This window comes from Musa acuminata, chromosome BXJ1-6 (assembly GCF_036884655.1).
Source record: "Musa acuminata AAA Group cultivar baxijiao chromosome BXJ1-6, Cavendish_Baxijiao_AAA, whole genome shotgun sequence".
Taxonomy (NCBI): Eukaryota; Viridiplantae; Streptophyta; class Magnoliopsida; order Zingiberales; family Musaceae; genus Musa; species Musa acuminata.
In genome coordinates, this window is record NC_088332.1 from 40,879,787 (window position 1) to 40,906,427 (window position 26,641).

General features: G+C 52.1%; 5 protein-coding genes across 5 annotated transcripts; all 5 read left to right on the plus strand.

The window, feature by feature from the left end:
• Positions 1-1,221: 1,221 nt before the first annotated feature.
• Positions 1,222-3,021, plus strand: LOC135677835 (two-component response regulator ORR3-like). Its single transcript, XM_065190244.1, has 5 exons — positions 1,222-1,402; positions 1,781-1,860; positions 2,108-2,185; positions 2,263-2,333; positions 2,612-3,021. The coding sequence occupies exons 1-5, from the start codon at positions 1,255-1,257 to the stop codon at positions 2,832-2,834; spliced, it is 600 nt and encodes a 199-aa protein (XP_065046316.1). The 5' UTR covers positions 1,222-1,254; the 3' UTR covers positions 2,835-3,021.
• A 1,013-nt stretch (positions 3,022-4,034) lies between these two features.
• LOC135677834 (probable carboxylesterase 18) lies at positions 4,035-5,362 on the plus strand. Its single transcript, XM_065190243.1, has one exon. It carries the CDS (start codon positions 4,113-4,115, stop codon positions 5,187-5,189), a length of 1,077 nt encoding a protein of 358 aa, XP_065046315.1. The 5' UTR covers positions 4,035-4,112; the 3' UTR covers positions 5,190-5,362.
• Positions 5,363-8,916: 3,554 nt separating this feature from the next.
• LOC135677541 (uncharacterized) lies at positions 8,917-9,654 on the plus strand. The gene has a single exon (XM_065189902.1). It carries the CDS (start codon positions 8,917-8,919, stop codon positions 9,652-9,654), a length of 738 nt encoding a protein of 245 aa, XP_065045974.1.
• An 8,681-nt stretch (positions 9,655-18,335) lies between these two features.
• LOC103989843 (probable carboxylesterase 18) lies at positions 18,336-19,590 on the plus strand. Its single transcript, XM_009408789.3, has one exon. The coding sequence runs from the start codon at positions 18,414-18,416 to the stop codon at positions 19,446-19,448; it is 1,035 nt and encodes a 344-aa protein (XP_009407064.2). The 5' UTR covers positions 18,336-18,413; the 3' UTR covers positions 19,449-19,590.
• Positions 19,591-23,662: 4,072 nt separating this feature from the next.
• LOC135677837 (probable carboxylesterase 18) lies at positions 23,663-25,040 on the plus strand. Its single transcript, XM_065190245.1, has one exon. It carries the CDS (start codon positions 23,718-23,720, stop codon positions 24,792-24,794), a length of 1,077 nt encoding a protein of 358 aa, XP_065046317.1. The 5' UTR covers positions 23,663-23,717; the 3' UTR covers positions 24,795-25,040.
• The last annotated feature ends 1,601 nt before the right edge of the window (positions 25,041-26,641 follow it).

A 26,641-nucleotide genomic window follows, 5' to 3' on the forward strand; every position in this document is an offset into this window, starting at 1 on the left:
AGCTGCAACTCTCAGAGGGCAGTGGCTCAGAGAGAGAGAGAGAGAGATGCATGCAAGATATGGTGTCCCTTTTAAGATTTTGTGATTCCTCAACAGTGCCAGAAGTGACCACTGCACTCCCACCACTCAGATGTATCTTCCTTTCTGTGTTGGAAAAGTCTTCTCTCTAGCAACACAATCTCTCCCCCTCTCTCTCTCTCTCTCCATCGTCTCACCGCAAGAACGCAGAAAGCAGACAGCATTTCAGTATCTGTCATTAATGTAATCGGCCAAGTATTTTGAATTTTTCATCTAAATAAATGATCCGAAGGATAAATTACTTGAAGTTTTTAGAATATCTCGAGTTTTTTTAGATCAAGAATTGGCAATGATATCATTTATATTTGAATCCCAACACTTTCACGAGCAGCATAAATACTTCTGCATTTGTTTATCCCTCAAAACCCAGTAATTATGCCTCTGTGTACGAACCCTGCCACCTCTTTAAACCATCATCCACCATCAGGTCACACAACTCATGAGCCAAAAGTACAGCAAAGGACGATATCGCAATCCAAGCACTCATCTAAAGTTGCCGCTGCTTGAACCACCTCTGGCAGCACAGAACAGCACGGGATACAATCCATAGTGCAGATCCTGGCGTTGATGATCCTCCCCAGTTTAATCGAATACGACGTTGTGCGTTCTTGGAGGATCTCAGTGACTGAGCATATAAAACGCAGAACAATAGACATAAAGAGAAGGAAAAGAGTCAGTCATGGCTTGCATAGAAACTGTGGGCTGATGATGCCTTTGTTTTGTTAAGAGATTATGTAGTAGAATTACGAACAAAGATCCAATTATCCTGTTTAGCTTTCGAGAAGCATGCTCTGTAAAACTGTAGGTGCAACATCAAAATCATAAAGGTTGGCAATTGGCTTCATCGTCTAAAGCATGATTCAAGTGTGAAAGAAAGAAGATGGATACGCAGGAGACCTGAGAAGGAGAATATAGATATGGCTGTGGGCTTGATGTGAGGGGGGCTTCGAGGTCAATGTCCCGAATCCCATGGCAGGCTAGATTCTCCCGACAACAAAATCTATGGAAAAGTATTCCGTTCCTTCCTGCAGGGCCCCACGGCTCACGACACGCGCGTGGGTCCCGCCATTCCCGCACTTCCTTCGCCTCGTTTCCTTTATAAGAGCTTCACCTCCTACGCCCTCCGGGCTGCTCCCCCTGCTCTCTCCCAGCTGTGGCTTCTTCTGCGGGGAACTCATGGAGGAGGTGGAGAAGAGAGAGGAGGGGAGTAACGACGGCATGTTGGAAGGTGGGGTGGAGGTGAGGGTGCTGGTGGTGGATGACTCCCCGGTGGACAGGAGGATGGTGGAGGTCTTGCTCAAGAAGAGTGGAGCCATGTTTCAAGGTGAGCCTATAATACAGACACAAATTGACGTGCATCAGTTTCTTTTCATTCTTTTTCCCAGTAATCACTCTGCTTTGCTGTGATCTTTAGCTTTTAAGCCTCCTGAGGAGTTCTTAGTTTGGTCAATTGTTGCTGACCTGCAAAAACAAAATGCTCTGTTACTAATTCCATTACCACAATGCCTATGTTTCATCTCCCCAGTGACTATGCTCTCTGTTCTTAGTATTAGTGACTCTTCGGTGGTGTTCTCTTCTGAACACACATCTTTCTCTTTTCTAATATCTCCAGTCTTCAAGTTTTTGTTAACATTAGTACTCGAAGTTTTCCACTGGAATGGCTTCTAATGCTTAATTCCTCGAACAATTCATTTTCCTTCAGTTACATCGGTTGACAGTGCAAAGAGGGCAATGGAAGTTCTTGGATTAAGTGAAGACAAGACCAAGTCTCCTGTTGTCGATGTAAGGCAGTCTTTTCGAACTCCTTTTTTGTTGTCACATTTGCTTCTTGGTTTTTTGTCACCATAATGCTAAATGTGTTTGTTTGTGAAGAAAAAACAATTGACAATCTAGTGGAGGGAAATATGTTTTTTATTGCATTTACTTGGCTGCATTTGGTCTAAACTTCCTGTTCACTTTCCATCCATCCTTTCGTTGTTGGATCAAAAGGTTTAATTTTGTGTTACTGAAACAATGACAATAATTGTAGGACCAGAAGGTAGACATAATCCTCACAGACTACTGCATGCCGGAGATGACTGGTTATGACCTCCTAAAGGCTGTCAAGGTATGAAAGCTGTGCAGAACAGTCTGCATTCTGCCTCGTCTTCCTGCTAATCATGTCTACTACATCTTACACTTCAGGAACAGAGCTGCCAAAAACCCATTCCTGTGATCGTAATGTCATCAGAAAACGAGCCACAGAGAATCAACAGGTTTGTATCTTCCTTCCACACTTCTTTGGATGCCGTTCACTGCAAAGACGAAATCTGCTGAATGCACCATCATCATTTAAGCTGTCAACAAATCAAACATTAGTCGTGTCAGGGCATCCGTCCGACATTTCGGACCTTGCTTCTATTTCTTTCTTTTTCCCGGTCAAAGAAACCAATGGTTTGTGCATTGCTGAATGAGATGTGCTCATTCTATTTCCGGGAGAGATGATATGTTTGTTCTCCAAAACTAAAAGATCATGCGTGTGTGCTAAAATTAGGTGCCGAGCTATTGGAGCCGAGGATTTCATCATCAAACCTCTCCAAACTAATGACGTTCTGAGACTGAGAAGCTACGCTAGAACAGGACTGCCGCCGCCGCCGCCATTGTCGTCTTCCAAGGCGGGCACCAAGAGGAAAATGACAATCGAGTTGATGGCTGAGAGCGGCGGGGGTGGCTCGGAAAGACGACGGCCGCGCCTTACCGGGCTGGCGATGGCGTGATAGCAATCATCGGCAACGAACAAGCGTCATAGGAAGCCTCTCATATTGTAATTACAACGTAATGCCTACCACGCGTTCTCGAGTGAGTTTGTTTGCTTGTCGGTGTAAGTGGATGGATCATCTGCGATTCAACTGTTCTTGCTTTGCTCTTCAAATGCTGTCCAAATTAAGCTTCTTGAAAGCTCGACATATGCTGTTCTAATCCATCAAACCGAGGCCATAGCAGCCTCCCAAGATACAAAAGTCCTCGTTTTGACGACGAGGATTAAGGAGCGGCTGTCCGTTGATGTGAGTCGTACTCCTCAATCTTGTTATGCTCGTGTGAATCTATTCGAAATCCTCCAACATTCTGCCTGCCTGTTTAGGGGTTGACGGTATGATGTTTGCCGCTTCTAACAAAGTAGGATTTATATGCATGTTATTCGTTTATTTAGCCACTTGATACATTCAATCACACGTATTTATGGTCAGACTTATGAAACCAAAACACGAGAGAGAATGGTGGAGCGATGGTTTGGCAAAGTCAAGAAGTCGGCCTTTCTAAGAACAACCATTGAAAAGAAATCGTTTGAGCAGACAACTTTTTTGTCCCTCCACATAAAATTGGTTTTGCGTTTTTCGTGTGCATTGCAGTGATCTCACGGTTTCATTTGCTGGTCGTTCGGTCAAACTGGCGAGGAAGGTTCCGTTCTGAATGCTGTGATGGAGTCATACGGAATCGACGACCGCATCCGAACTTTCCAGCCGACTTTGCCGTCACTTCCGCATGCAACCACGAACGAGGCAGCTGTACACGAGTAGTTTACCGACTTGGGTGGCGACTTGTCGAATGAATTGGAAGACATGGACATGAATGTTTCCTCATCCTGTGCGGTATACATACGGCACTACTAAGACTTCACGTACAAGTGACGGATTGGCAAGACGCGGTTGGTCCACCACGTGTTACTCGATTTCCCACTCGGGTAACGTGTGTGACGTCGAAGACGGAGCGGACGGGTTCACATAACTCACGGGGGCCCCACGTGTGTGAGAGAGAGAGGGACGATGTCACGCTGTTGGGGACGGAATGTATTATACTTCTGTTATCATTTTGACTATATAAGCGTCGGATTTCGTACGTTCGTGTAACACGTGACGTCACCTCATTCGTTCTCTCCTTGTCTGTCTCTCGCTCGCAGTCCATATATCGGTGCTCGATTCCTCTCGTCTCATCCAACTCGCTCTCTCGCGGCTCCCGAGCTCTTCACCCGAGACGAGCTCGGCTAAACAGCAGAAATGTCGCCCGCCGCAGTGGCTCCCCCCCTCTCGCGCACCAAGCGGTTCGTCATCGCCGCCGTTTCCGCCATCAACGACGCCGCTTGCCGCTCCGACGGCACCGTCAACCGCCGGCTCGTGTCGCTTCTCGACGCCCGGGTCGCCGCCTCCGCCAAACCCTTTCGTGGCGTCCGCACTGCCGACGTCCCCGTTGACCTCTCCCGTGATCTGTGGTTCCGACTCTTCGTCCCCTCTTCCGTTTCTGACGGCGAACGGCTTCCCGTCATCGTCTTCTTCCACGGAGGCGGGTTCGCCTTCCTGTCCCCCGACTCCTACCTCTTCGACGACGTGTGCCGCCGGATCTGCCGCACGGTCCACGCCGTCGTGGTATCCGTCAACTACCGCCTCGCGCCGGAGCACCGGTGCCCGGCACAGTACGAGGACGGGGTTCACGTGCTCCGCTTCCTGGAGGACGGCGGCCTCTTGTACGCTGACCCCTCCGCTGCAGATCTTGCCGACCTATCCAGCTGCTTCCTCGTGGGCGATTCCGCCGGCGGAAACATCGTCCACCACGTAGCCCGGCGCTGGGCAGCGGACGCCGACGGCGGGTGGAAGAGGCTGCGACTGGCGGGAATGGTGCTGATCCAGCCCTACTTCGGTGGCGAGGAGCGCACAGAGGCTGAGCTGAGGCTGGTCGGTGCACCGCTAGTGTCGGTGGAGAGGACGGACTGGCTGTGGCGGGCGTTCCTTCCGGAGGGAGCGGACCGGGACCACGAGGCGTCGAACGTGTTCGGGCCGAGGGCGGTGGGGGAGCTGGAGGAGGCTCTGCCGGCGGCGATGGTGGTGGTAGGGGGCTTCGACCCGCTGCAGGACTGGCAGCGGAGGTACTGCAAGGGGCTGAGGGCGAGGGGCAAGTCGGCGCGGCTGGTGGAGTACCCGGAGGCCTTCCACTCCTTCTACTCCTTCCCTGATCTGAAGCAATCCACAGTGCTCATGGAGGAGATCAAGAGCTTCGTCGACAGCCACCGACCTCGGAAGGAGGAGGACAGAGAACGAAGTGGTGGTGGTGACAAGCACTGTAATATTGAAGAGTGGTAGTTGTTTATTGAGTGTAGATAACAGTAATTGTGATTGCACAGTATTTGGTTATTGTATGTGCCATATCCCACAATGCTTTTTAATATGTACAAAAAATATTAGCTGGTTTTTTATACAAAAATAAAATTTTATTTATTGGAACAAACTTAATTGGTACCATCTCTTTTTTTGTTTTTGATATAAACGAGATGAAAGGATTCAGAAAGATGTGAGTCGACTGTTTGTATCAGTCGTCGATAAAGATTAAAAAAAGGTTTTTAATTTTGTGTTACTGAAACAATGACAATAATTGTAGGACCAGAAGGTAGACACAATCCTCACAGACTACTGCATGCCGGAGATGACTGGTTATGACCTCCTAAAGGCTGTCATGGTATGAAAGCTGTGCAGTACAATCTGCATTCTGCCTCATCTTCCTGCTAATCATGTCTACATCTTACACTTCAGGAACAGAGCTGCCAAAAACCCATTCCTGTGATCGTAATGTCATCAGAAAACGAGCCACAGAGAATCAACAGGCTTGTAGCTTCCTTCCGCAGTAATCTTTCGATGCCGTTCACTGCAAAGATGAAATCTGCTGAATGCACCATCATCATTTAAGCTGTCAACAAACCAAACATTAGTCTTGTCTGGGCATCCATCCGATATTTCATGCCTTGCTTCTATTTCTTTCTTTTTCCTGGTCAAAGAAACCAATGGTTTGTGCATTGCTGAATGAGATGTGCCCATTCTATTGCCGGGAGAGACGATATGTTTCTTCTCCAAAACTAAATGATCATGCGTGTGTGTTCAAATTAGGTGCCGAGCTATTGGAGCCGAGGATTTCATCATCAAACCTCTCCAAGCTAATGACGTTCTGAGACTGAGAAGCTACGCTCGAACAGGACCGCCGCCGCCGCCATCGTCGTCTGCGAAGGCGGGCACCAAGAGGAAAATGACAAGCGAGTTGATGGCTGAGAGCGGACGCGGTGGCTCGGAAAGACGACGGCCGCGCCTTACCGGGCCGGCGAGGGCGTGATAGCAATCATCGGCATCGAACAAGCGTCATAGGAAGCCTCTCATATTGTAATTACAATATAATGCCCACCACGCGTTCTCGAGTGAGTTTGTTTGCTTGTGGTGTTAGTGGTGATAAGTTGTATTGTAGTGATGAAAAGTACTTATGAATGGTTGAGTACAATGATTTATTTATACAGTTGAGGATTTTCCTCAACTATCCTATGGGATTTCCTCGTGCAGTTAAGGAAATCTTTATCTGTTATCATGCACTCCGCATGATTAAACTCCTGTCAAGGATGCCAATCTTAGAACGATGTAACGAAAATAGTTTACGAGCGAGAGACTTCATGAGTGAGTCTGCTAGTTGATCAGTCGTATGGACGTGAAAAACACGTAGTTGATGTCTAACAACTTGATCTCGCATGAAATGAAAATCGATTATAATATATTTCACATAGATAAGTAGCTTCAATATTATCACAATATATTGTAGAAGGGAAGATAGAGTTGACGTGGAGTTTCATGATAGGCGGAGAGGAGTTGCGTCGTTGCTCGTTGGAGCTGGTGCGATAGTGGTAGAGCTGGAGGACTTTGGAGGTCGTCTGAGCAATGGCTTAAAAGGCTAGTTGTTGGTGGCGCTGCACCTGAGCGGTGGATTTGATAGTAGCTTTGGAGTTAGTGCAATAGTGATAGAGCTCGAGGACTTTGATGGTCGTCTGATGGCTTCGCTGTCTAAGCTATGGCTTAAAAGGCTAGTTGTTTGTGGCGCTGCACTTGAGCGGTGGATTTGACAGCAGCTCCGGAGTTGTAGTTGTTGGAGGATGGAGCAGCGGACAGTGAAGAAAGAAGGATAAACCTTGTTCTAAGGCAATATGACTTTGATACCATGATAAGTTGTATTGTAATGATTAAAAGTACTTATGAATAGTTGAGTACAATGGCTTATTTATACATGTGGGAAGGAAGGATTTTCCTTAACTATCCTACGAGATTTCCTTGTGCAATTGAGAAAATCTTTATCTGTTATCAAATAGATGGATCATCTGCTATTCAACTGTTCTTGCTTTGCTCTTCAAATGCTGTTCAAATTAAGCTTCTTGAAAGCTCGACATATGCTGTTCTAATCAATCAAACCGAGGCCATAGCAGCCTCCCAAGATACAAAAGTCCTCGTTTTGACGATGAGGATTAAGGAGTGGCTGCCCGTTGATGTGAGTCCTACTCGTCAAACTTGTTCTGCTCGCGTGAATCTATTCTAAATCGCCCAACATTCTGCCTGCCTGTGTAGGGGTTGACGGTATGATGTTTGCCGCTTCTAACAAAGTGAGCTAACCCCAGGCATTGTTTCCTAGGGAGCTAAAAGATATAACAAATATTTATCATTTACTTAGTAGAATTTATATGCATGTTGATGAGGATAATAATGACGACATGACGCGCTACGACGTCAGCCATGACTGGACGACACTCTACCGGAAAGAGGGCAATAATGCCGACGCGATGTGCGCTGACATCACCCGCTCTCAGACAACGACTTCAACGTTGTCTGGCCCAACGCGCTCGAATGAGGCAGAGGAGAATGACCACCAAGGCACGCCCATACCCTGCGGCAGTTCGGTTCTCCACGCAACGTCAATGGTGATGTCAGACGCCATCAGAGGTACGATCTTGCCTCATGCAGTTAGGCACGTCAGGTAACACTCAACTGCCCTATAAATACCCCCGAGTTCTAAACAAGGGGGAGGATACTTCTTCACTAAAAACTCCCTCCACATCGTCTAACTTGATCGTCGGAGGGGTCGGGCCGAGCTTCCGACCCGACCTGTGTGCAGGTACAAGGGCGGGGTTGCATCTTCCCGGCGCTGCGGAAAAGCTTCACTCCCGACGCAACGTCCCGACCGGACCACCGTAATCGGCCACCTCAGCAGTCTTGAGGAACGCCGTGCAAGATCCCCGCACATTCGGACCCGAACCAAGCCACCTCGGCCCCGAGGCCACGGCATAAAGTTGTTTACACCAACAGATTGGCACTAGAAGGAGGGCTCCGAATGTCGAGCGATCAGCAGATCCACTCTGGCGAACCCGCAACTATGGGGTTGCGTCCGGTCAGCACCCCGGAAGAACATCCCCTGCGTGATGAACCCTGAGACGAACGCCCCGCCACTACATTGGAGCGCTACTGGCGGTTGTTCAACGACCCGGGTTTATCGCCACTCGATGCCCCCGTCGGCCCGTCGCCTGTATCGCCCGAAGCCTTCCACGACCTCGCTCATCAAGTCCGAGCACTGGCGGGCGTGGTGCAAACTATCATCCCGCTCGTCTCCCAACCGACACCCCCGCATATAACCCAGCCTCTACAACAACAGGAGCCCCCCACCCGGACTCATGCACCACTTCCCGAGCTCCCTGCTTTGCCTCGGAACCGAACAGCCCAGCCCGGGAACTGAGAGGCGGAAGACACGTCGAGTCGCCCAGAGCCTGAGGCACTATCCGCGGACTCGACGAACGCCCTGCGAGCCCAGTTGCGCCTCGTTAATCAACGCCTCGACGAAGTACAGTAGGAGGTTCGCAAGTCAAAAGGAGAGCTCGGAGTGGACGGACACCAAGGGTCCCCGTTCGCGCCCGAAATACAAGATCAAGTGATTTCACTACACTTCCGGCTCCCTTCGCTGGACGCCTATGACGGCGCCACTGACCCCGCGGACCACGTAGCTGCCTTTCGCGCCCAAATGGCGCTATATGGGACTTCTGACGCCTTGATGTGCAGGGCGTTCCCAACGACTTTGAGGGGGCCGGCCCGCGCAAGGTACAACGACCTGAAGACCGGGACCATCACTTTCTTCGATCGGCTCGCCAGAGACTTCGAGCTCAACTTCCTAGCCTACGCCCGACCAAAGCCGTCCGTGGCGTTGCTCCTCGGACTCAACCAAAGGGAGGATGAGCCCCTCTCCCATTTTGTGAACCGTTTTACGACGCAGATCCAAGGGCTCTCGGACGCTCACCCCTCTCTATTGATGCAGGCATTCATGATAGGCCTGCGACCTTCCAGGTTCTTATGGTCTCTGGTGGAGCGACCCCCCACGACGGTACCCGAGATGCTCCAGCGAGCAAGCCAGTTCATCGCCGCAGAGACATGGATGGCCGTGAGGCGCGAAGAGCACAAGAGGGTCAAGCCGGAGCCGCCCCGACAGCAGCAACCCGCTGCATCACAACGTAGGTTGGACAGATCCGACCCGCCGGCACCGAGGCCCCCTCTCCCCGCCTTGAGCTCGTCCCAAACAGAAATATTTCTCCACATAAGGGAGAAGGGACTGCTCAAAGATCCCTACCCGATGAGGAGTCCGCGAGAGGTGGCAGACCGATTGAAGTACTGCTGCTTCCACCGGCAGCATGGGCATGACATTGAACAGTGTCGGGAGTTGAAAAGGCAGATTGAGGAGCTCATTCGTAGAGGGCATCTCGGCTAGTACCTTCGGCCGGACAAGGAACTTTCGCCGCGCCCGGAGGGTCCCATCGAATGACACATTGACGTGATAGCTGGCGGCCCCGTATCTGGCGGGAATTCCATGACCAGAAGAAAGGCATACGCCCGAGTCGCCCCGACCGAAGCTCCCAAGCACGGGCCCGAGCCCGAGGTCACATTCCCGGCCGGAGCATCCGAATAATCCGAGCACGACGATGCGCTCGTGATATCGGTCAGGATCGCCAATGCGCAAGTAAGAAGGATCATGGTCGATATCGGGAGCTCGGCCGACATACTCTACTTCGACGCCTTCCAAAAGCTCGGCTTGTCCAGAGACAACATGAAGCCAATGTGCTCGGCGCTAACCGGATTCACCGGTGATTCGATCTCACCGCTGGGGGCAATCACTTTGCCCTTGACCCTGGGAGCCCCGCCGAGGTCGAAGACAATGATGACCACCTTCTTAGTGGTTGACCTCCCCACTGCATACAATGCTATTCTCGGCCAGCCGACCCTCAACAAAGTCAGAGCCGTCGTCTCAACTTACTACCAAACTGTGAAGTTCCCGACCCACGCCGGGACCGAAGAGGTCACGGGAAGCCCCTGAGAATCTAGGCGCTGCTACCTGACCGCCGTCTCATTACACAAGAGAGCAAGGGTCGAACCACCATTGGCGGATCCCCGGGAGGCGAAGAAGCTAGCCCCCCATCCTGAGCCGAGGGGGTCCACCATCGACTTGCCGCTGCTAGAGGGTTGGCCAGACCAGACGGTCAAAATCGGGTCGGAGCTACCCGAGCAAGAATGAAGGCAGCTCGTCGGCTTCCTACAAGAAAATGCTGACGTCTTCGCCTGGTCGCCATCTGACATGACGGGCGTCGACCCGGAGGTCGCACAACATCACCTCAATATTTCACCCGACGCTCGCCCGGTGAAGCAAAAACCCAGACGGCAGGCCCCTGATCGGCAGCTCGCCATACGAGAAGAAGTGGATCGACTTTTAGCGGCAGGCTTCATAGAAAAAGCCCGATACCCACGATGGCTATCCAATGTAGTCCTCATCAAGAAACCTAATGGAAGCTGGAGGATGTGCGTTGATTACACCAGTCTCAACAATAAATGCCCAAAGGATTGCTACCCCCTCCCAAAGGTCGACCAGTTGGTCGACACAACGGTCGGACACGCCCGCCTCTCATTCATGGACGCCTTCTCGGGATACAACCAGATCAGAATGACACCCGAAGACCAAGAGCATACGGTCTTTCTCACCGATCAAGGGGTTTACTTTTATAAAGTCATGCCTTTCGGATTGAAGAACGCCGGGGCTACATACCAGAGAACAGTGAACAAAATGTTCGCCCACCAGATCGGGCGGAACATGGAAGTTTACGTCGACGACATGATTGTAAAAAGCCAAGAGGCAGGAGCTCACGTTACCGATATGGCCGAGGCATTCGCCACGCTACGCAAGTTCGACATGCGACTCAACCCCGCGAAGTGTGCCTTCGGCGTCACCTCAAGAAAGTTCCTCGGGTTTATCATACACGAAAGAGGAATTGACGCCAACCCGGAGAAAGTCCAGGCGATCATCAATATGCAGTCACCTCGGACGATCAAAGACCTACAACGCCTTAACGGGAGGCTCGTCGCCATGTTCTGTTTCCTTTCCCGATCGGGTGATCGCTGCCTCCCCTTCTTCAGGGCACTGAAGAACTCGAAAAAATTTCAATGGACGGCGGAATGCGAGGAAGCCTTCAAACAAATGAAGCAACACTTGGCCAGCCTCCCCTGACTTGCCTCAGTCTCTCCTGGGGAGAAGCTAGGCCTCTACCTAGCTGCCTCCCAGCACATAGTCAGTTCCGTTCTGGTCAAAGAAAACTCCGGCGAACAGCTTTAGGTCTACTATGTCAGCCATGTCCTGAACGGGCCCGAGGAACGATACCCACCGATTGAGAAACTGGCACTCGCGCTCGTCCTGTCAGCCCAGAAACTACGCCCCTACTTCCAGGCTCACCCGGTGGAGGTCATCACCGACCAACCACTTCGGCAGATCTTGTCTAAATTTGATGTTGCAGGACGTCTTCTCAAATGGGCGGTGGAGCTCGGCGAGCATGACGTACAATATGTGCCCAGGACCGCTATCAAAGCCCAGTCCGTGGCCGACTTCATCGCAGAATTAACCCAGATCGAGGACGTGGATCTCGAGCAACCTCTCGAAGCATGGGTCCTGCACGTCGACGGATCGGCCAACTCAAAGGGCGTCGGCACGGGGCTGGTGCTGCTAGCTCCCGACGGGCGGTCGATCGAGCGTTCCCTCCGCTTCGGGTTCCAAGCCACTAACAACGAGGCGGAATACGAGGCGCTCCTAGCATGACTCAGGTTGGCCCTCGAGATGCAGGTGGTCGCCATACGCGTCCTCACCGACTCACAACTGGTAGCCGAGGAACTCAACGGGGGATACGAGGCTTGGGACCCGATCATGGCGAAGTACCTGGCACAGGTAAAGAACCTAACCGCCAAGTTCCTTCATTTTACATTATCTAATGTCTCGAGGGGAGAAAACGAATGAGCCGATGTGCTAGCTAAGCTGGCGTCAAAGCCAACCCCCGAAGCCGGGCCCGAGGCCCGAGGTCAAGGAGCTCCCTGCCCGTGCCATCGAAATCGCAGTGGCGGCCTCGAGCGGCGCGCCAATCACATGGGTACAAGAGTTGCTACGCTTCAAGCGGGACGGGACCCTTCCTCCCGACGAGGCTACGGCTCGACGCCTGCGTTGTACGCATGCGTGGTATACCGAGGTGAGTGGACGGCTCTATAAGCGGTCCTTCACATACCCCCTCCTACGGTGCTTAGAGCCCGACGAAGCTCGGACGGTTCTGGCTGAGGTCCATGAGGGAGCCCGATGACGTCCCTTTTGATGAATGCCTGGACGTCCCACTGTAATAAAGAGGGGTCCTGTATGTTTTTGTGAGTTGGGGTCGGATCTTGTGAGTCGGGGTCGAGTCCTGTAAGTCGGGGTCGAGTCCTGTAATCTTAGTTTCTTAAATAAAAGAAAATTTTTCTTCTCTCGTGTGTTTGCCCAACTTCTTCTTCCCTTAAGCGAAAAGCTTCTTCTTCCTCGGACGAAAAACTTCTTCTTTAGACGAAAAAACTTCTTCTTCTCTTAGGGAAAAAACTTCTTAAGGTTCTAGACATTCTATGTTCTCAGTACAAAAGAACCGTCCATCGTCGCGAGCCGGTATGTACCCGGTCGGATTGTCTCGCCGACCCGATAATGTCCTTCCCATTTAGGGGCTAGCTTCCCCCTCGCTCGGGTCGGGTCACTGACTTCGGTTTTGCGAAGGACCAGGTCGTTTAACTTGATTGGCCGGGGTCATACCTTCCGATTGTACACCTTCGCGACAGCTCTCTTATAAGAGAGGGCCTTCAAGTGTGTGTCGGCACGCCATTCTTCGAGCATGTCAAGGTCGGCTCGAAGCCCTTCGTTTGCGGTTCCCTCGTCATAGTTTTTTGTCCGAAGGGTGGGGATAGTTACCTCGGGCGGTAGGACAGCTTCGGTCCCGAACGTGAGGCTGTAGGGGGACTCTCCCGTCGTAGTTTTGGGGGTGGTGCGTAATGACCACAAGACGCTCGGGAGTTCGTCCGTCCAAGCCGATCGGGCTGCGGACACTCTTCTTTTGAGCATGTCTAGAATGGACCGATTGGTTACCTCTGCTAGCCCGTTCGTCTGAGGGTAAGCCACCAAGCTGAACCTTAGCTGGATTACATGGCTTGCGCAGAACTCGCGGAACCTTCTACCAGCGAATTGGGGCCCATTGTCTGTAATGATGGTTTTGGGCAAGCCAAACCGAGTCACCAGGTTCCTCCACACGAACTTTTCCATTTGTCACTTCGTGATCGTCGCCAGTGGTTCAGCCTCGACCCACTTTGTGAAATAATCCACACCCACGATGATGTACTTCCGCTGTACTAAGGCTGGGGGGAAAGGTCCGAGCAGGTCCAAAACCCACTACGCGAACGGCCATGCGCAATCGATGGGGGTGAGCAGGACCGCGGGCTGCCGGGGCGTGCGGGCATGTTCTTGGCACGAACTAGATCCTTGGGGTGGGGAGTGAAGGGGTCCTCCTCCACCTCAAGGCCGGGGTGATGAGCACGGAAACGGGACATGGCGATTCGGTATCCATATTCAAAGGACACCCGCCCCGTCCACGTTAGCCCGAGTTTGAACCCCTCGGACTTCTTATACGCCTCGAGGAGCTCCTTATCCTTGACGGGTCGGAGACGGGCCTCCTCCGCCAGCGCTTCCGAGGCCGCCCTTGTTTCGGCCTTCGCCTCCTCCAGCTTCTTGCCGAGGGCGCTCACCTCCGACTTCGACAGGCGGAGCTCGGTTCGCTCCACCCTTATTGTTTTTTGGAGCTCCTCGTTTGGTTTCTTGGAGGCCTCGAGCTCTAACCTAAGGTGAGCCGCCTCCGCCTCAAAGTCCGCCGCGTGCTTCTCGGCGACCACCACAGCCTCCGGGCCGGCCCCGGCTCGGGCCTCTTCGACCTGGCGGTGGAGCTCAGCGTTGCGGCTAATAAGGCCCCCGATGACCCGACCGACGTCACGCACCCTATCCATCAGGGTCGTCGCGTAATGAAGGCCCTACAAAAAGAAAGACATGTTAAGAAGGTCATCGTCAGACAAACGACCCCGAACGGAAAGAGAAGAGGAGTACTTACCCAGGTCAAAGATTAGGCGGACTTGCTGAGCAGAGCCTCTGAGGGCAAGGTGTACAAATCCCGAGCCATGTCGAGATGAAGTGCGCCTCGGAGGAATGCTACGGAGGAGTCCCCTCTGGCCCACACCCTGTCCCCCCGGGACAGGCCTCCCCAGCGGGCTACCAGGGGGTCGCTGGCCTCCCCGAAAGGGATTTCGCCCACCAGCCACGTTAGGAACGGCTCCTCGTCCCCGGCTGGCAGTCGGCACAGGTCACGAACGGAGGGAGGGCGCGGACCCTTCCCAGCCACCCGCCGACTAGGCCCGGCCTCGCCCCAACGGGGGCCCGCCTCAGCCCCCTTTGAAGGTGCCGCCTTCGCCTTCTTCCGAGGGTGCCCGACCTTGACCTCCAATGGGGCGTCCTTCGTACCAGGCCGCAGGTCGCCCGGCAGTGCTGGGGGAGGAGCTTGCGACGCCTTGCCCTCCAAGAGCGACCGGAGGTTCACCATTTCTACAAGAGACAAGAAGAGTATTAATATCAGGGATGAACCGCGCAAATACTCGAACCAAACGTCCCTAACGTACCCAGAGGCATCGGGCTGAGACCCGCCTCGACCAGCCACCGCTCGACCATGTTCCGGAGGGCCTGGGACCTGGGGAGAATCTCATTGAGCCTCCCCAGATCTTGGCGCTCTGCTTCGCCCAAAAGTGGGGTGGTGTTGTCGATCGCCCTCGCGGACCATCGAACCCCGTAACCCCAGTCCTGTGCGCGGCAAATGTGAAAAAACCTTCCCTTCCACCATTTATTATTAGAAGGGGCCCCCCCGACTCAAAAGCCTGTCCGGGTAGATAGGAAGTAACCCCCCGAACCCTTGGAAAGGCGATAACAGGAGAGAAGAGGTTGAGGGTGGGGGTGATATTGGCATAGTGGCATTCCCCCAGGAATACCACTAGGTAGCGCCAAGAGTTCGGCGCCACGTGAGACGGCGAAATCCGCCAGAAAGATATGCAGGACACAATGAGGGGATGAAGGGGAAAACGCAGACCCGCCTCCAGGGCGTCCAAGGTCAGCACGAAACCCTTCGGGACGGGGTCATACATCTGCTGTCCCGGTTCAGGGGCACTAAGGATGTGGTCCTCCGGGATACTATAGCGCTCCCGGAGTCCCCCCAATAGAGACCCACTCACGGTGGAGTCATTGTCATGCGTCCACATCAAGGCCTCCAGGGCCTGCGCCGCTTCCCCATCTGAGGATTCCACGGGGGATGTCGGAGGACATCCCCCTCCAACTACGTGGGAAGGGTAAGAAGAGGAGGAAGAAGAGGACAACATATTAACTGACGCAAGAGGCGAGGAAGAAAACTGGGAAGGGAACGACATGACTTGAAGAAGGAAACTCAGCAGTGAAAGATAAAAGCGAAGCTGGGCGTTCGCTATTTAAAGGGGATGTCCCTCCAGAACCAGCGCCCCTTCGCCTCCCGAGAATGGGCGGTAGCCCACCCGCGCACGTGCGTAACCGTCACATTAGAAATGCCAAAAGATGGCCCGCCTTAATGAAAGCCTGACGTGGCAACCCCATTGAAGCGGCAACGCCCTGGCGCCTCGATCTTGACGCCTGAAAGCGTGTTGCAAAAGCAACCGGCTCCCCCTCAGAAAGGAAATCAAATACGGTAGCTTTTCGACTCCCGCTACTGCTAAGTAGGCAAGGAGAGAAAGTAGCACAGGTAGCTTCTCGGGCCCGCCGGACCATGTTGTGCCCCTCGGCCACATGATGCCCGAGACCACACCTGCGCGGCCAGCCCGCCTGCGTCGTGCTCCTCGGGTCCATGCCCCCGAGACCACACCTGCGCGGTCAGCCCGCCTGCATCGTGCTCCTCGGCTCTATGCTCCCCGAAACACACCTGCGCGGCCTGCTAGCCTGCGTCATGCTCCTTGGCCGCATGGTGCCTGAGACCACACCTGCGCGGCCTGCCCGCCTGCGTCGTGCTCCTCGGCCCTATGCTCCCCGAGACACACCTGCGCGGTCAGCCCGCCTGCGTCGTGCTCCCCAGATCTATGCTCCCCAAGACACACCTGCGCGGTCAGCCCGCCTGCGTCGTGCTTCTCGGCCCTATGCTCCCCGAGACACACCTGCGCGGTCAGCCCGCTTGCATCGTGCTCATCGGCCATTTGCTCCCCGAGACACACTTACGCGGCCAGCCCGCCTGCGTCGTGCTCCTCGGCTCTATGCTCCCCGAGACACACCTGCGCGGTCAGCCCGCCTGCGTCGTGCTCCTCGGCCCTATGCTCCCCGAGACACACCTGCGCGGTCAGCCCGCCTGCGTCGTGCTCCTCGACTCTATGCTCCCCGAGACACACCTGCGCGGTCAGCCCGCTTGCATCGTGCTCCTCGGCCCTATGCTCCCTGAGACACACTTACGCGGTCAGCCCGCCTGCGTCGTGCTCCTCGGCTCTATGCTCCCCGAGACACACCTGCGCGGTCAGCCCGCCTGCGTCGTGCTCCTCGGCTCTGCGCTCCCCGAGACACACCAGCGCGGTCAGCCCGCTTGCGTTGTGCTCCTCGGCTCCACGCCCCCCGAGACCACCTCCCTCGTCGCGGCCTGCCCTCCCGAGACGTGCTCGACCTCATGTCGCCTGAGACTACTGCGGCACCAAAGGACAAAGCCATGCCTCGGACTCCCCCCTATTGCAATAATCGATGCCTTCATCGTTGTCTGACCCAACGCGCTCGACCGAGGCAGAGGAGAACGACCACCGAGGCACGCCCATACCCTACGGCAATTCGGTTCTCCACGCAACGTCAATGGCGATGTCAGACGCCATCAGAGGTACGATCCTGCCTCCTGCAGCCAGGCACGTCAGGTAACACTCAACTGCCCTATAAATACCCCCGAGTTCTAAACGAGGGGGAGGACACTTCTTCACTAAAAACTCCCTCCACATCGTCTAACTTGATCATCGGAGGGGTCGGGCCGAGCTTCCGACCCGACCTGTGTGCAGGTACAAGGGCGGGGTTGCATCTTCCCGACGCTGTGGAAAAGCTTCACTCCCGACGCAACGTCCCGACCGGACCACCGTAATCGGCCACCTCAGCAGTCTCGAGGAACGCCGTGCAAGATCCCCGCACATTCAGACCCGAACCAAACCGCGTCGGCCTCGAGGCCACGGCATAAAGTTGTTTACACCAACACATGTTATTCGTTTATTTAGCCACTTGATACATTTAATCACGCGTATTTATGGTCAGACTTATGAAACCAAAACACGAGAATGGTGGAGCGATGGTTTGGAAAAGTCAAGAAGTTGGCCTTTCTAAGAACAACCATTGAAAAGAAAACGTTTGAACAGACAACTTTTTTGTCCCTTCACATCAAAATTGGTTTTGCGTTTTTCGTGTGCATTGCAGTGATCTCACGGTTTCATTTGCTGATCGTTTGCTCAAACTGGCGAGGAAGGTTCCGTTCTGAATGCTGTGATGGAGTCATACGGAATCGACGACCAAAACTGACCTTTGCAGTCGACTTTGACGTCACCTCCGCATGCATGCACGAACGAAGCAGCAGTACACGAGTAGTTTACCGACTTGGGTGGCTACTTGTCGTGCAGTATCGTATGTTTCTATGAATTGGAATACATGGTCATGCACGTTTCCACATCTTGTGCTGTATACGTATGGCACTACAAAGACTTCACGTACAAGTGACGGATTGGCATGACACGGTTGGTCCACCACGTGTTACTCGATTTCCCACATGGGTAACGTATATGACATCGAAGACGGAGCGGACGGGTTCAATTACTCACGGGGTCCCCACGTGTGTGTGAGAGAGAGAGGATGTCACAGTGTTGGGGACGGAATGTATTATACTTCTGTTATCATTTTGACTATATAAGCGTCGGATTTCGTACGTTCGTGTAAAACGTGACGTCGTGACGTCACCTCATTCGTTCTCTCCTTGTCTGTCTCTCGCTCGCAGTCCATATATCGGTGCTCGATTCCTCTCGTCTCATCCAACTCGCTCTCTCGCGGCTCCCGAGCTCTTCACCCGAGACGAGCTCGGCTAAACAGCAGAAATGTCGCCCGCCGCAGTGGCTCCCCCCCTCTCGCGCACCAAGCGGTTCGTCATCGCCGCCGTTTCCGCCATCAACGACGCCGCTTGCCGCTCCGACGGCACCGTCAACCGCCGGCTCGTGTCGCTTCTCGACGCCCGGGTCGCCGCCTCCGCCAAACCCTTTCGTGGCGTCCGCACTGCCGACGTCCCCGTTGACCTCTCCCGTGATCTGTGGTTCCGACTCTTCGTCCCCTCTTCCGTTTCTGACGGCGAACGGCTTCCCGTCATCGTCTTCTTCCACGGAGGCGGGTTCGCCTTCCTGTCCCCCGATTCCTACCTCTTCGACGACGTGTGCCGCCGGATCTGCCGCACGGTCCACGCCGTCGTGGTATCCGTCAACTACCGCCTCGCGCCGGAGCACCGGTGCCCGGCGCAGTACGAGGACGGGGTTCACGTGCTCCGCTTCCTGGAGGACGGCGGCCTCTTGTACGCTGACCCCTCCGCTGCAGATCTTGCCGAACTATCCAGCTGCTTCCTCGTGGGCGATTCCGCCGGCGGAAACATCGTCCACCACGTAGCCCGGCGCTGGGCAGCGGACGCCGACGGCGGGTGGAAGAGGCTGCGACTGGCGGGAATGGTGCTGATCCAGCCCTACTTCGGTGGCGAGGAGCGCACAGAGGCTGAGCTGAGGCTGGTCGGTGCACCGCTGGTGTCGGTGGAGAGGACGGACTGGCTGTGGCGGGCGTTCCTTCCGGAGGGAGCGGACCGGGACCACGAGGCGTCGAACGTGTTCGGGCCGCGGGCGGTGGGGGAGCTGGAGGAGGCTCTGCCGGCGGCGATGGTGGTGGTAGGGGGCTTCGACCCGCTGCAGGACTGGCAGCGGAGGTACTGCAAGGGGCTGAGGGCGAGGGGCAAGTCGGCGCGGCTGGTGGAGTACCCGGAGGCCTTCCACTCTTTCTACTCCTTCCCTGATCTGAAGCAATCCACAGTGCTCATGGAGGAGATCAAGAGCTTCGTCGACAGCCACCGACCTCGGAAGGAGGCGGCAAGAGAATGAAGTGGTGGTGGTGACAAGCACAGTAATATTGAAGAGTGGTAGTTGTTTATTGAGTGTAGATAACAGTAATTGTGATTGCACAGTATTTGGTTATTGTATGTGCCATATCCCACAATTCTTTTTAATATATACAAAAAATATTAGCTGGCATTTTATACAAAAATAAAATTTTATTTATTGGAACAAACTTAATTGGTACCATCTCTTTTTTTGTTTTTGATATAAACGAGATGAAAGGATTCAGAAAGATGTGAGTCAACTGTTTGTATCAGTCGTCGATAAAGATAAAAAAAAGGCTTTTAATTTTGTGTTACTGAAACAATGACAGTAATTGTAGGACCAGAAGGTAGACACAATCCTCACAGACTACTGCATGCCGGAGATGACTGGTTATGACCTCCTAAAGGCTGTCATGGTATGAAAGCTGTGCTGAACAATCTGCATTCTGCCTCTTCTTCCTGCTAATCATGTCTACATCTTACACTTCAGGAACAGAGCTGCCAAAAACCCATTCCTGTGATCGTAATGTCATCAGAAAACGAGCCACAGAGAATCAACAGGTTTGTATCTTCCTTCCACACTTCTTTGGTTGCCGTTCACTGCAAAGACGAAATCTGCTGAATGCACCATCATCATTTAAGCCGTCAACAAACCAAACATTAGTCTTGTCTGGGCATCCATCCGATATTTCATGCCTTGCTTCTATTTCTTTCTTTTTCCTGGTCAAAGAAACCAATGATTTGTGCATTGCTGAATGAGATGTGCCCATTCTATTGCCGGGAGAGACGATATGTTTCTTCTCCAAAACTAAATGATCATGCGTGTGTGTTCAAATTAGGTGCCGAGCTATTGGAGCCGAGGATTTCATCATCAAACCTCTCCAAACTAATGACGTTCTGAGACTGAGAAGCTACGCTAGAACAGGACTGCTGCTGCCGCCGCCATCGTTGTCTTCCAAGGCGGGCACCAAGAGGAAAATGACAAGCGAGTTGCGGCACCCTTGCGTGTTCGCCGGAAGCTCGCCTGCTCTTTGCTCACACTTCTGAAGCACTTAGTGTTTACACTCCTTGTGTTGAGTAAGTTACTATGATTCACCTTCTCAATGCCATCGAACTTCTAGAATGCAGAAAGTTTTCATCCCGATTTGGAGTAATTCTCTCATAGGTTTGGTCGCCTCTGGGATTGTACCATCTTCTCCATCAACCCTGCCGCCTACTCCACTGAGTAACAAAGGTACGGCACCGTGTACTGCTTGCTTCGTTCCTTGGTCATGCACTTTTGCCTGACCCGAAGTCCTTCACTTTCGGCTATCTTGATGGGAAGTTCGTTGACATCGGTCTTACGAAGTTTCTTGGCCTTTGTACTTCAGCCTTGTCTCGGTACTTAGAGTTTGCCTCTGAATGCTCCATCTCCTCGGTCCTTTCACGACCAAGCGCTCTCCCTCCATGAGAGCAAGGGATCAATGACTTTCACGGAAGTCCTGCCTCTGCGGTACCATGGTGCTGCCATGCCCATGGCCCTACTATCCGTCGCCTCATATCTGCATCCTTTTTTTTCACGATCAGTAGATATGTCTCTGTGGCACTCCTCTGAGTCCACCTCTATTCTAACTGATGCTTGATTTTGGATAGCTAAGTCCCTCTAGACTCGTCGTCGCTTTCTCGCCCCTTTCGACCCCCTGCTTCAACACCTCGGTATTCGCCAAGCAGATCCCTTTGGTCGATGGAAAGACAGACTGTAACTCCCATGCATGGCCTCTACTATCACGTTATAGGGTTTGCACTGATTCTATTCTCCTTAGCTTCTTTGGTAGCAACGTTCGCTTACTCGACCTTGTCCTCTGACTTGTCGGGCTCCCTTAAGCGAATATGGGCTCTGGAGCAGTCTAACTCTCCAGCTGCTTCGATCATACCTCTGCATAATCAAGTCCCTCCCATGGGACTCACTGGTACTTGCATTCAAACTTTTTCCATTGGTGGAACACAGCCCCCATATGCTGATGACCAAGGCTTTATCCGATGCAAAATTCGATACACGCACGGAAGACCCTTATATTGTAATTACTATGTAATGCCTACCACGCGTTCTCGAGTGAGTTTGTTTGCTTGTGGTGTTAGTGGTGATAAGTTGTATTATAGTGATGAAAAGTACTTATGAATGGTTGAGTACAATGATTTATTTATACAGTTGAGGATTTTTCTCAACTATCCTATGAGATTTCCTCATGCAGTTGAGGAAATTTTTATCTGTTATCATGCCCCCCGCATGATTGAGCTCCTGTCAAGGATGCTAATCTTGGAACGATGTAACGAAATTTTTTTACGAGCGAGAGGCTTCATGAGTGAGTCTGCTAGTTGATCAGCCGTATGGACATGAGAAACACGTAGTTGATATCTAACAACTTGATATCGCACGAAATAAAAATCGATTATAATATATTTCATGCGTGAATGAAAAATCGGATTGACACATAGATATGTAGCTTTAATATTATCACAATATATTATAGGAGGAAAGATAGAGTTGACGTTTAGTTTCTTGATAGGCGGAGAGGAGCGGCGTCGTTGCTCGTTGGAGTTGGTGCGACAGTGGTAGAGCTCGAGAACTTTGGAGGTCGTCTGAGCTATGGCTTAAAAGGCTATTTGTTGGTGGCGCTGCACCTGAGCGGTGGATTTGACAGTAGCTTTGGAGCTGGTGCGACAGTGGTAGAGCTCGAGGACTTTGAAGGTCATCTGATGGCTTCGCTGTCTAAGCTATGGCTTAAAAGGCTAGTTGTTTGTGGCGCTGCGCTTGAGCGGTGGATTTGACAGCAGCTCCGGAGTTGTAATTGTTAGAGGATGGAGCAGCGGTCAGTGAAAAAAGAAGGATAAACCTTGTTCTAAGGCAATATGACTCTGATACCATAATAAGTTGTATTGTAATGATGAAAAGCACTTATGAATAGTCGAGTACAATGGCTTATTTATACATGTGGGAAGGAAGGATTTTCCTTAACTATCCTACGAGATTTCCTCGTGCAGTTGAGAAAATCTTTATCTGTTATCAAGTGGATGGATCATCTGCGATTCAACTGTTCTTGCTTTGCTCTTCAAATGCTGTTCAAATTAAGCTTCTTGAAAGCTCGACATATGCTGTTCTAATCAATCAAACCGAGGCCATAGCAGCCTCCCAAGATACAAAAGTCCTCGTTTTGACGACGAGGATTAAGGAGTGGCTGTCCGTTGATGTGAGTCCTACTCGTCAAACTTGTTCTGCTCGTGTGAATCTAGTCTAAATCGTCCAACATTCTGCCTGCCTGTGTAGGGGTTGACGGTATGATGTTTGCCGCTTCTAACAAAGTGAGCTAACCCCATGAATGGTTTCCTAGGGAGCTAAAAGATATAAAAAATATTTATCATTGACTTAATATAATCTATATGCATGCTATTCGTTTATTAACTACTTGATATATTCAATCACACGTATTTATGGTCAGATTTATGGAACCAAAACACGAGAGAGAATGGTGGAGCGATGGTTTGGCAAAGTCAAGAAGTTGGCCTTTCTAAGAACAACCGTTGAAGAGAAAACGTTTGAACACACAACTTCTTTTTTTTTCCTTCACATAAAATTGGTGTTGCGTTTTTTGTGTGCTTTGCAATGATCTCACGTTTTTATTTACTGGTCGTTTGGTCAAACTGGCGAGGAGGGTTCTGTTCTGAATCTTATGATGGCGTCATACGGAATCGTCGGCCCCAACCGAACTTTGACGTCCAACTTCCTCATGCATGCATGCACGAAGCCTCAATACACGAGTAGTTTACCGACTTGGGTGGCTACTTGCCATGCAGTATCGTATACTTGTATGAATTGGAATACATGGTCATGCGTGTTTCCTCTCTTGTGCTGCATCCATACGGCACTGCAAGACTTCAAGCACACGTGACGGATTGGCATGACACGTTTGGTCCACGGCGTGTTACTCGATTTCGTACTCGGGTAACGTGTGAAACGTCCAGGACAGAGCGCAAGGGTTCACATAAGTCACGGGGGCCCCACTTGTGAGAGAGAGAGGATGTGACAGAGTTGGGGACGGAATTTATTGCAGTTCTGTTACCATTTTGACTAAATAAGCGTCGGATTTCGCATATTGGTCTACCACGTGACGTCACCTCATTCGTGCTCTCTCGCAGTCCATATATCCGAGCTCGATTCCTCTCGTCTCCTCCAACTCGCTCTCTCGCGGCTCCCGAGGCCTTCACCCGAGACGAGCTCTTCTAAACGGCAGAAATGTCGCCCGCCGCAGTGGCTCCCCCCCTCTCGCGCACCAAGCGATTCGTCATCGCCGCCGTTTCCGCCATCAACGACGCCGCTTGCCGCTCCGACGGCACCGTCAACCGCCGCCTTGTGTCGCTCCTCGACGCCCGTGTCGCCGCCTCCGCCAAACCCTTTCGTGGCGTCCGCACTGCCGACGTCCCCGTTGACCTCTCCCGTGATCTGTGGTTCCGACTCTTCGTCCCCTATTCCGTTTCTGATGGCGAACGGCTTCCCGTCATCGTCTTCTTCCACGGAGGCGGGTTCGCATTCCTGTCCCCCGACTCCTACCTCTTCGACGACGTGTGCCGCCGGATCTGCCGCACGGTCCACGCTGTCGTGGTTTCCGTCAACTACCGCCTCGCGCCGGAGCACCGGTGCCCGGCGCAGTACGAGGACGGGGTTCACGTGCTCCGCTTCCTGGAGGACGGCGGCCTCTTGTACGCTGACCCCTCCGCTGCAGATCTTGCCGACCTATCCAGCTGCTTCCTCGTGGGCGATTCCGCCGGCGGAAACATCGTCCACCACGTAGCCCGGCGCTGGGCAGCGGACGCCGACGGCGGGTGGAAGAGGCTGCGACTGGCGGGAATGGTGCTGATCCAGCCCTACTTCGGTGGCGAGGAGCGCACAGAGGCTGAGCTGAGGCTGGTCGGTGCACCGCTGGTGTCGGTGGAGAGGACGGACTGGCTGTGGCGGGCGTTCCTTCCGGAGGGAGCGGACCGGGACCACGAGGCGTCGAACGTGTTCGGGCCGCGGGCGGTGGGGGAGCTGGAGGAGGCTCTGCCGGCGGCGATGGTGGTGGTAGGTGGCTTCGACCCGCTGCAGGACTGGCAGCGGAGGTACTACAAGGGGCTGAGGGCGAGGGGCAAGTCGGCGCGGCTGGTGGAGTACCCGGAGGCCTTCCACTCCTTCTACTCCTTCCCTGATCTGAAGCAATCCACAGTGCTCATGGAGGAGATCAAGAGCTTCGTCGACAGCCACCGACCTCGGAAGGAGGAGGACAGAGAACGAAGTGGTGGTGGTGACAAGCACTGTAATATTGAAGAGTGGTAGTTGTTTATTGAGTGTAGATAACAGTAATTGTGATTGCACAGTATTTGGTTATTGTATGTGCCATATCCCACAATGCTTTTTAATATGTACAAAAAATATTAGCTGGTTTTTTATACAAAAATAAAATTTTATTTATTGGAACAAACTTAATTGGTACCATCTCTTTTTTTGTTTTTGATATAAACGAGATGAAAGGATTCAGAAAGATGTGAGTCGACTGTTTGTATCAGTCGTCGATAAAGATTAAAAAAAGGTTTTTAATTTTGTGTTACTGAAACAATGACAATAATTGTAGGACCAGAAGGTAGACACAATCCTCACAGACTACTGCATGCCGGAGATGACTGGTTATGACCTCCTAAAGGCTGTCATGGTATGAAAGCTGTGCAGTACAATCTGCATTCTGCCTCATCTTCCTGCTAATCATGTCTACATCTTACACTTCAGGAACAGAGCTGCCAAAAACCCATTCCTGTGATCGTAATGTCATCAGAAAACGAGCCACAGAGAATCAACAGGTTTGTATCTTCCTTCCACACTTCTTTGGATGCCGTTCACTGCAAAGACGAAATCTGCTGAATGCACCATCATCATTTAAGCTGTCAACAAACGAAACATTAGTCTTGTCTGGGCATCCATCCGATATTTCATGCCTTGCTTCTATTTCTTTCTTTTTCCTAGTCAAAGAAACCAATGATTTGTGCATTGCTGAATGAGATGTGCCCATTCTATTGCCGGGAGAGATGATATGTTTCTTCTCCAAAACTAAATGATCATGCGTGTGTGTTCAAACTAGGTGCCGAGCTATTGGAGCCGAGGATTTCATCATCAAACCTCTCCAAGCTAATGACGTTCTGAGACTGAGAAGCTACGCTCGAACAGGACCGCCGCCGCCGCCATCGTCGTCTGCCAAGGCGGGCACCAAGAGGAAAATGACAAGCGAGTTGATGGCTGAGAGCGGACGCGGTGGCTCGGAAAGACGACGGCCGCGCCTTACCGGGCCGGCGATGGCGTGATAGCAATCATCGGCATCGAACAAGCGTCATAGGAAGCCTCTCGTATTGTAATTACAATATAATGCCCACCACGCGTTCTCAAGTGAGTTTGTTTGCTTGTGGTGTTAGTGGTGATAAGTTGTATTGTCGTGATGAAAAGTACTTATGAATGGTTGAGTACAATGGTTTATTTATACATTCGAGGATTTTTCTCAACTATCCTATGAGATTTTCTGTTATCATGCACTCCGCATGATTAAGCTCCTGTCAAGTATATCAATCTTGAAATAATGTAACGAAAATATTATATGAGCGAGAGGCTTCATGAGTGAGTCTGCTAGTTGATCAACCGTATGAACATGAGAAACATGTAGTTAATGTCTAACAACTTAATCTCGCACGAAATGAAAATCGATTATAATATATTTCATGCGTGAATAGAAAACCGGATTGACACATAGATAGGTAGTTTCAATATTATCACAATATATTGTAGGAGAAAAGGTAGAATTGACGTTGAGTTTCTTGATAGGCGGAGAGGAGTGGCGTTGTTGCTCATTGGAGCTGGTGCGATAGTGGTAGAGCTCGAGGACTTTGGAGGTCGTCTGAGCTATGGCTTAAAAGGCTAGTTGTTGGTGGCGCTGCACCTGAGCGGTGGATTTGATAGTAGCTTTGGAGTTGGTGTGATAGTGATAGAGCTCGAGGACTTTGAAGGTCGTCTGATGGCTTCGCTGTCTAAGCTATGGCTTAAAAGGCTAGTTGTTTGTAGCGCTGCACTTGAGCGGTGGATTTGACAGTAGCTCCGGAGTTGTAGTTGTTGGAGGATGGAGCAGCGGTCAGCGAAGAAAGAAG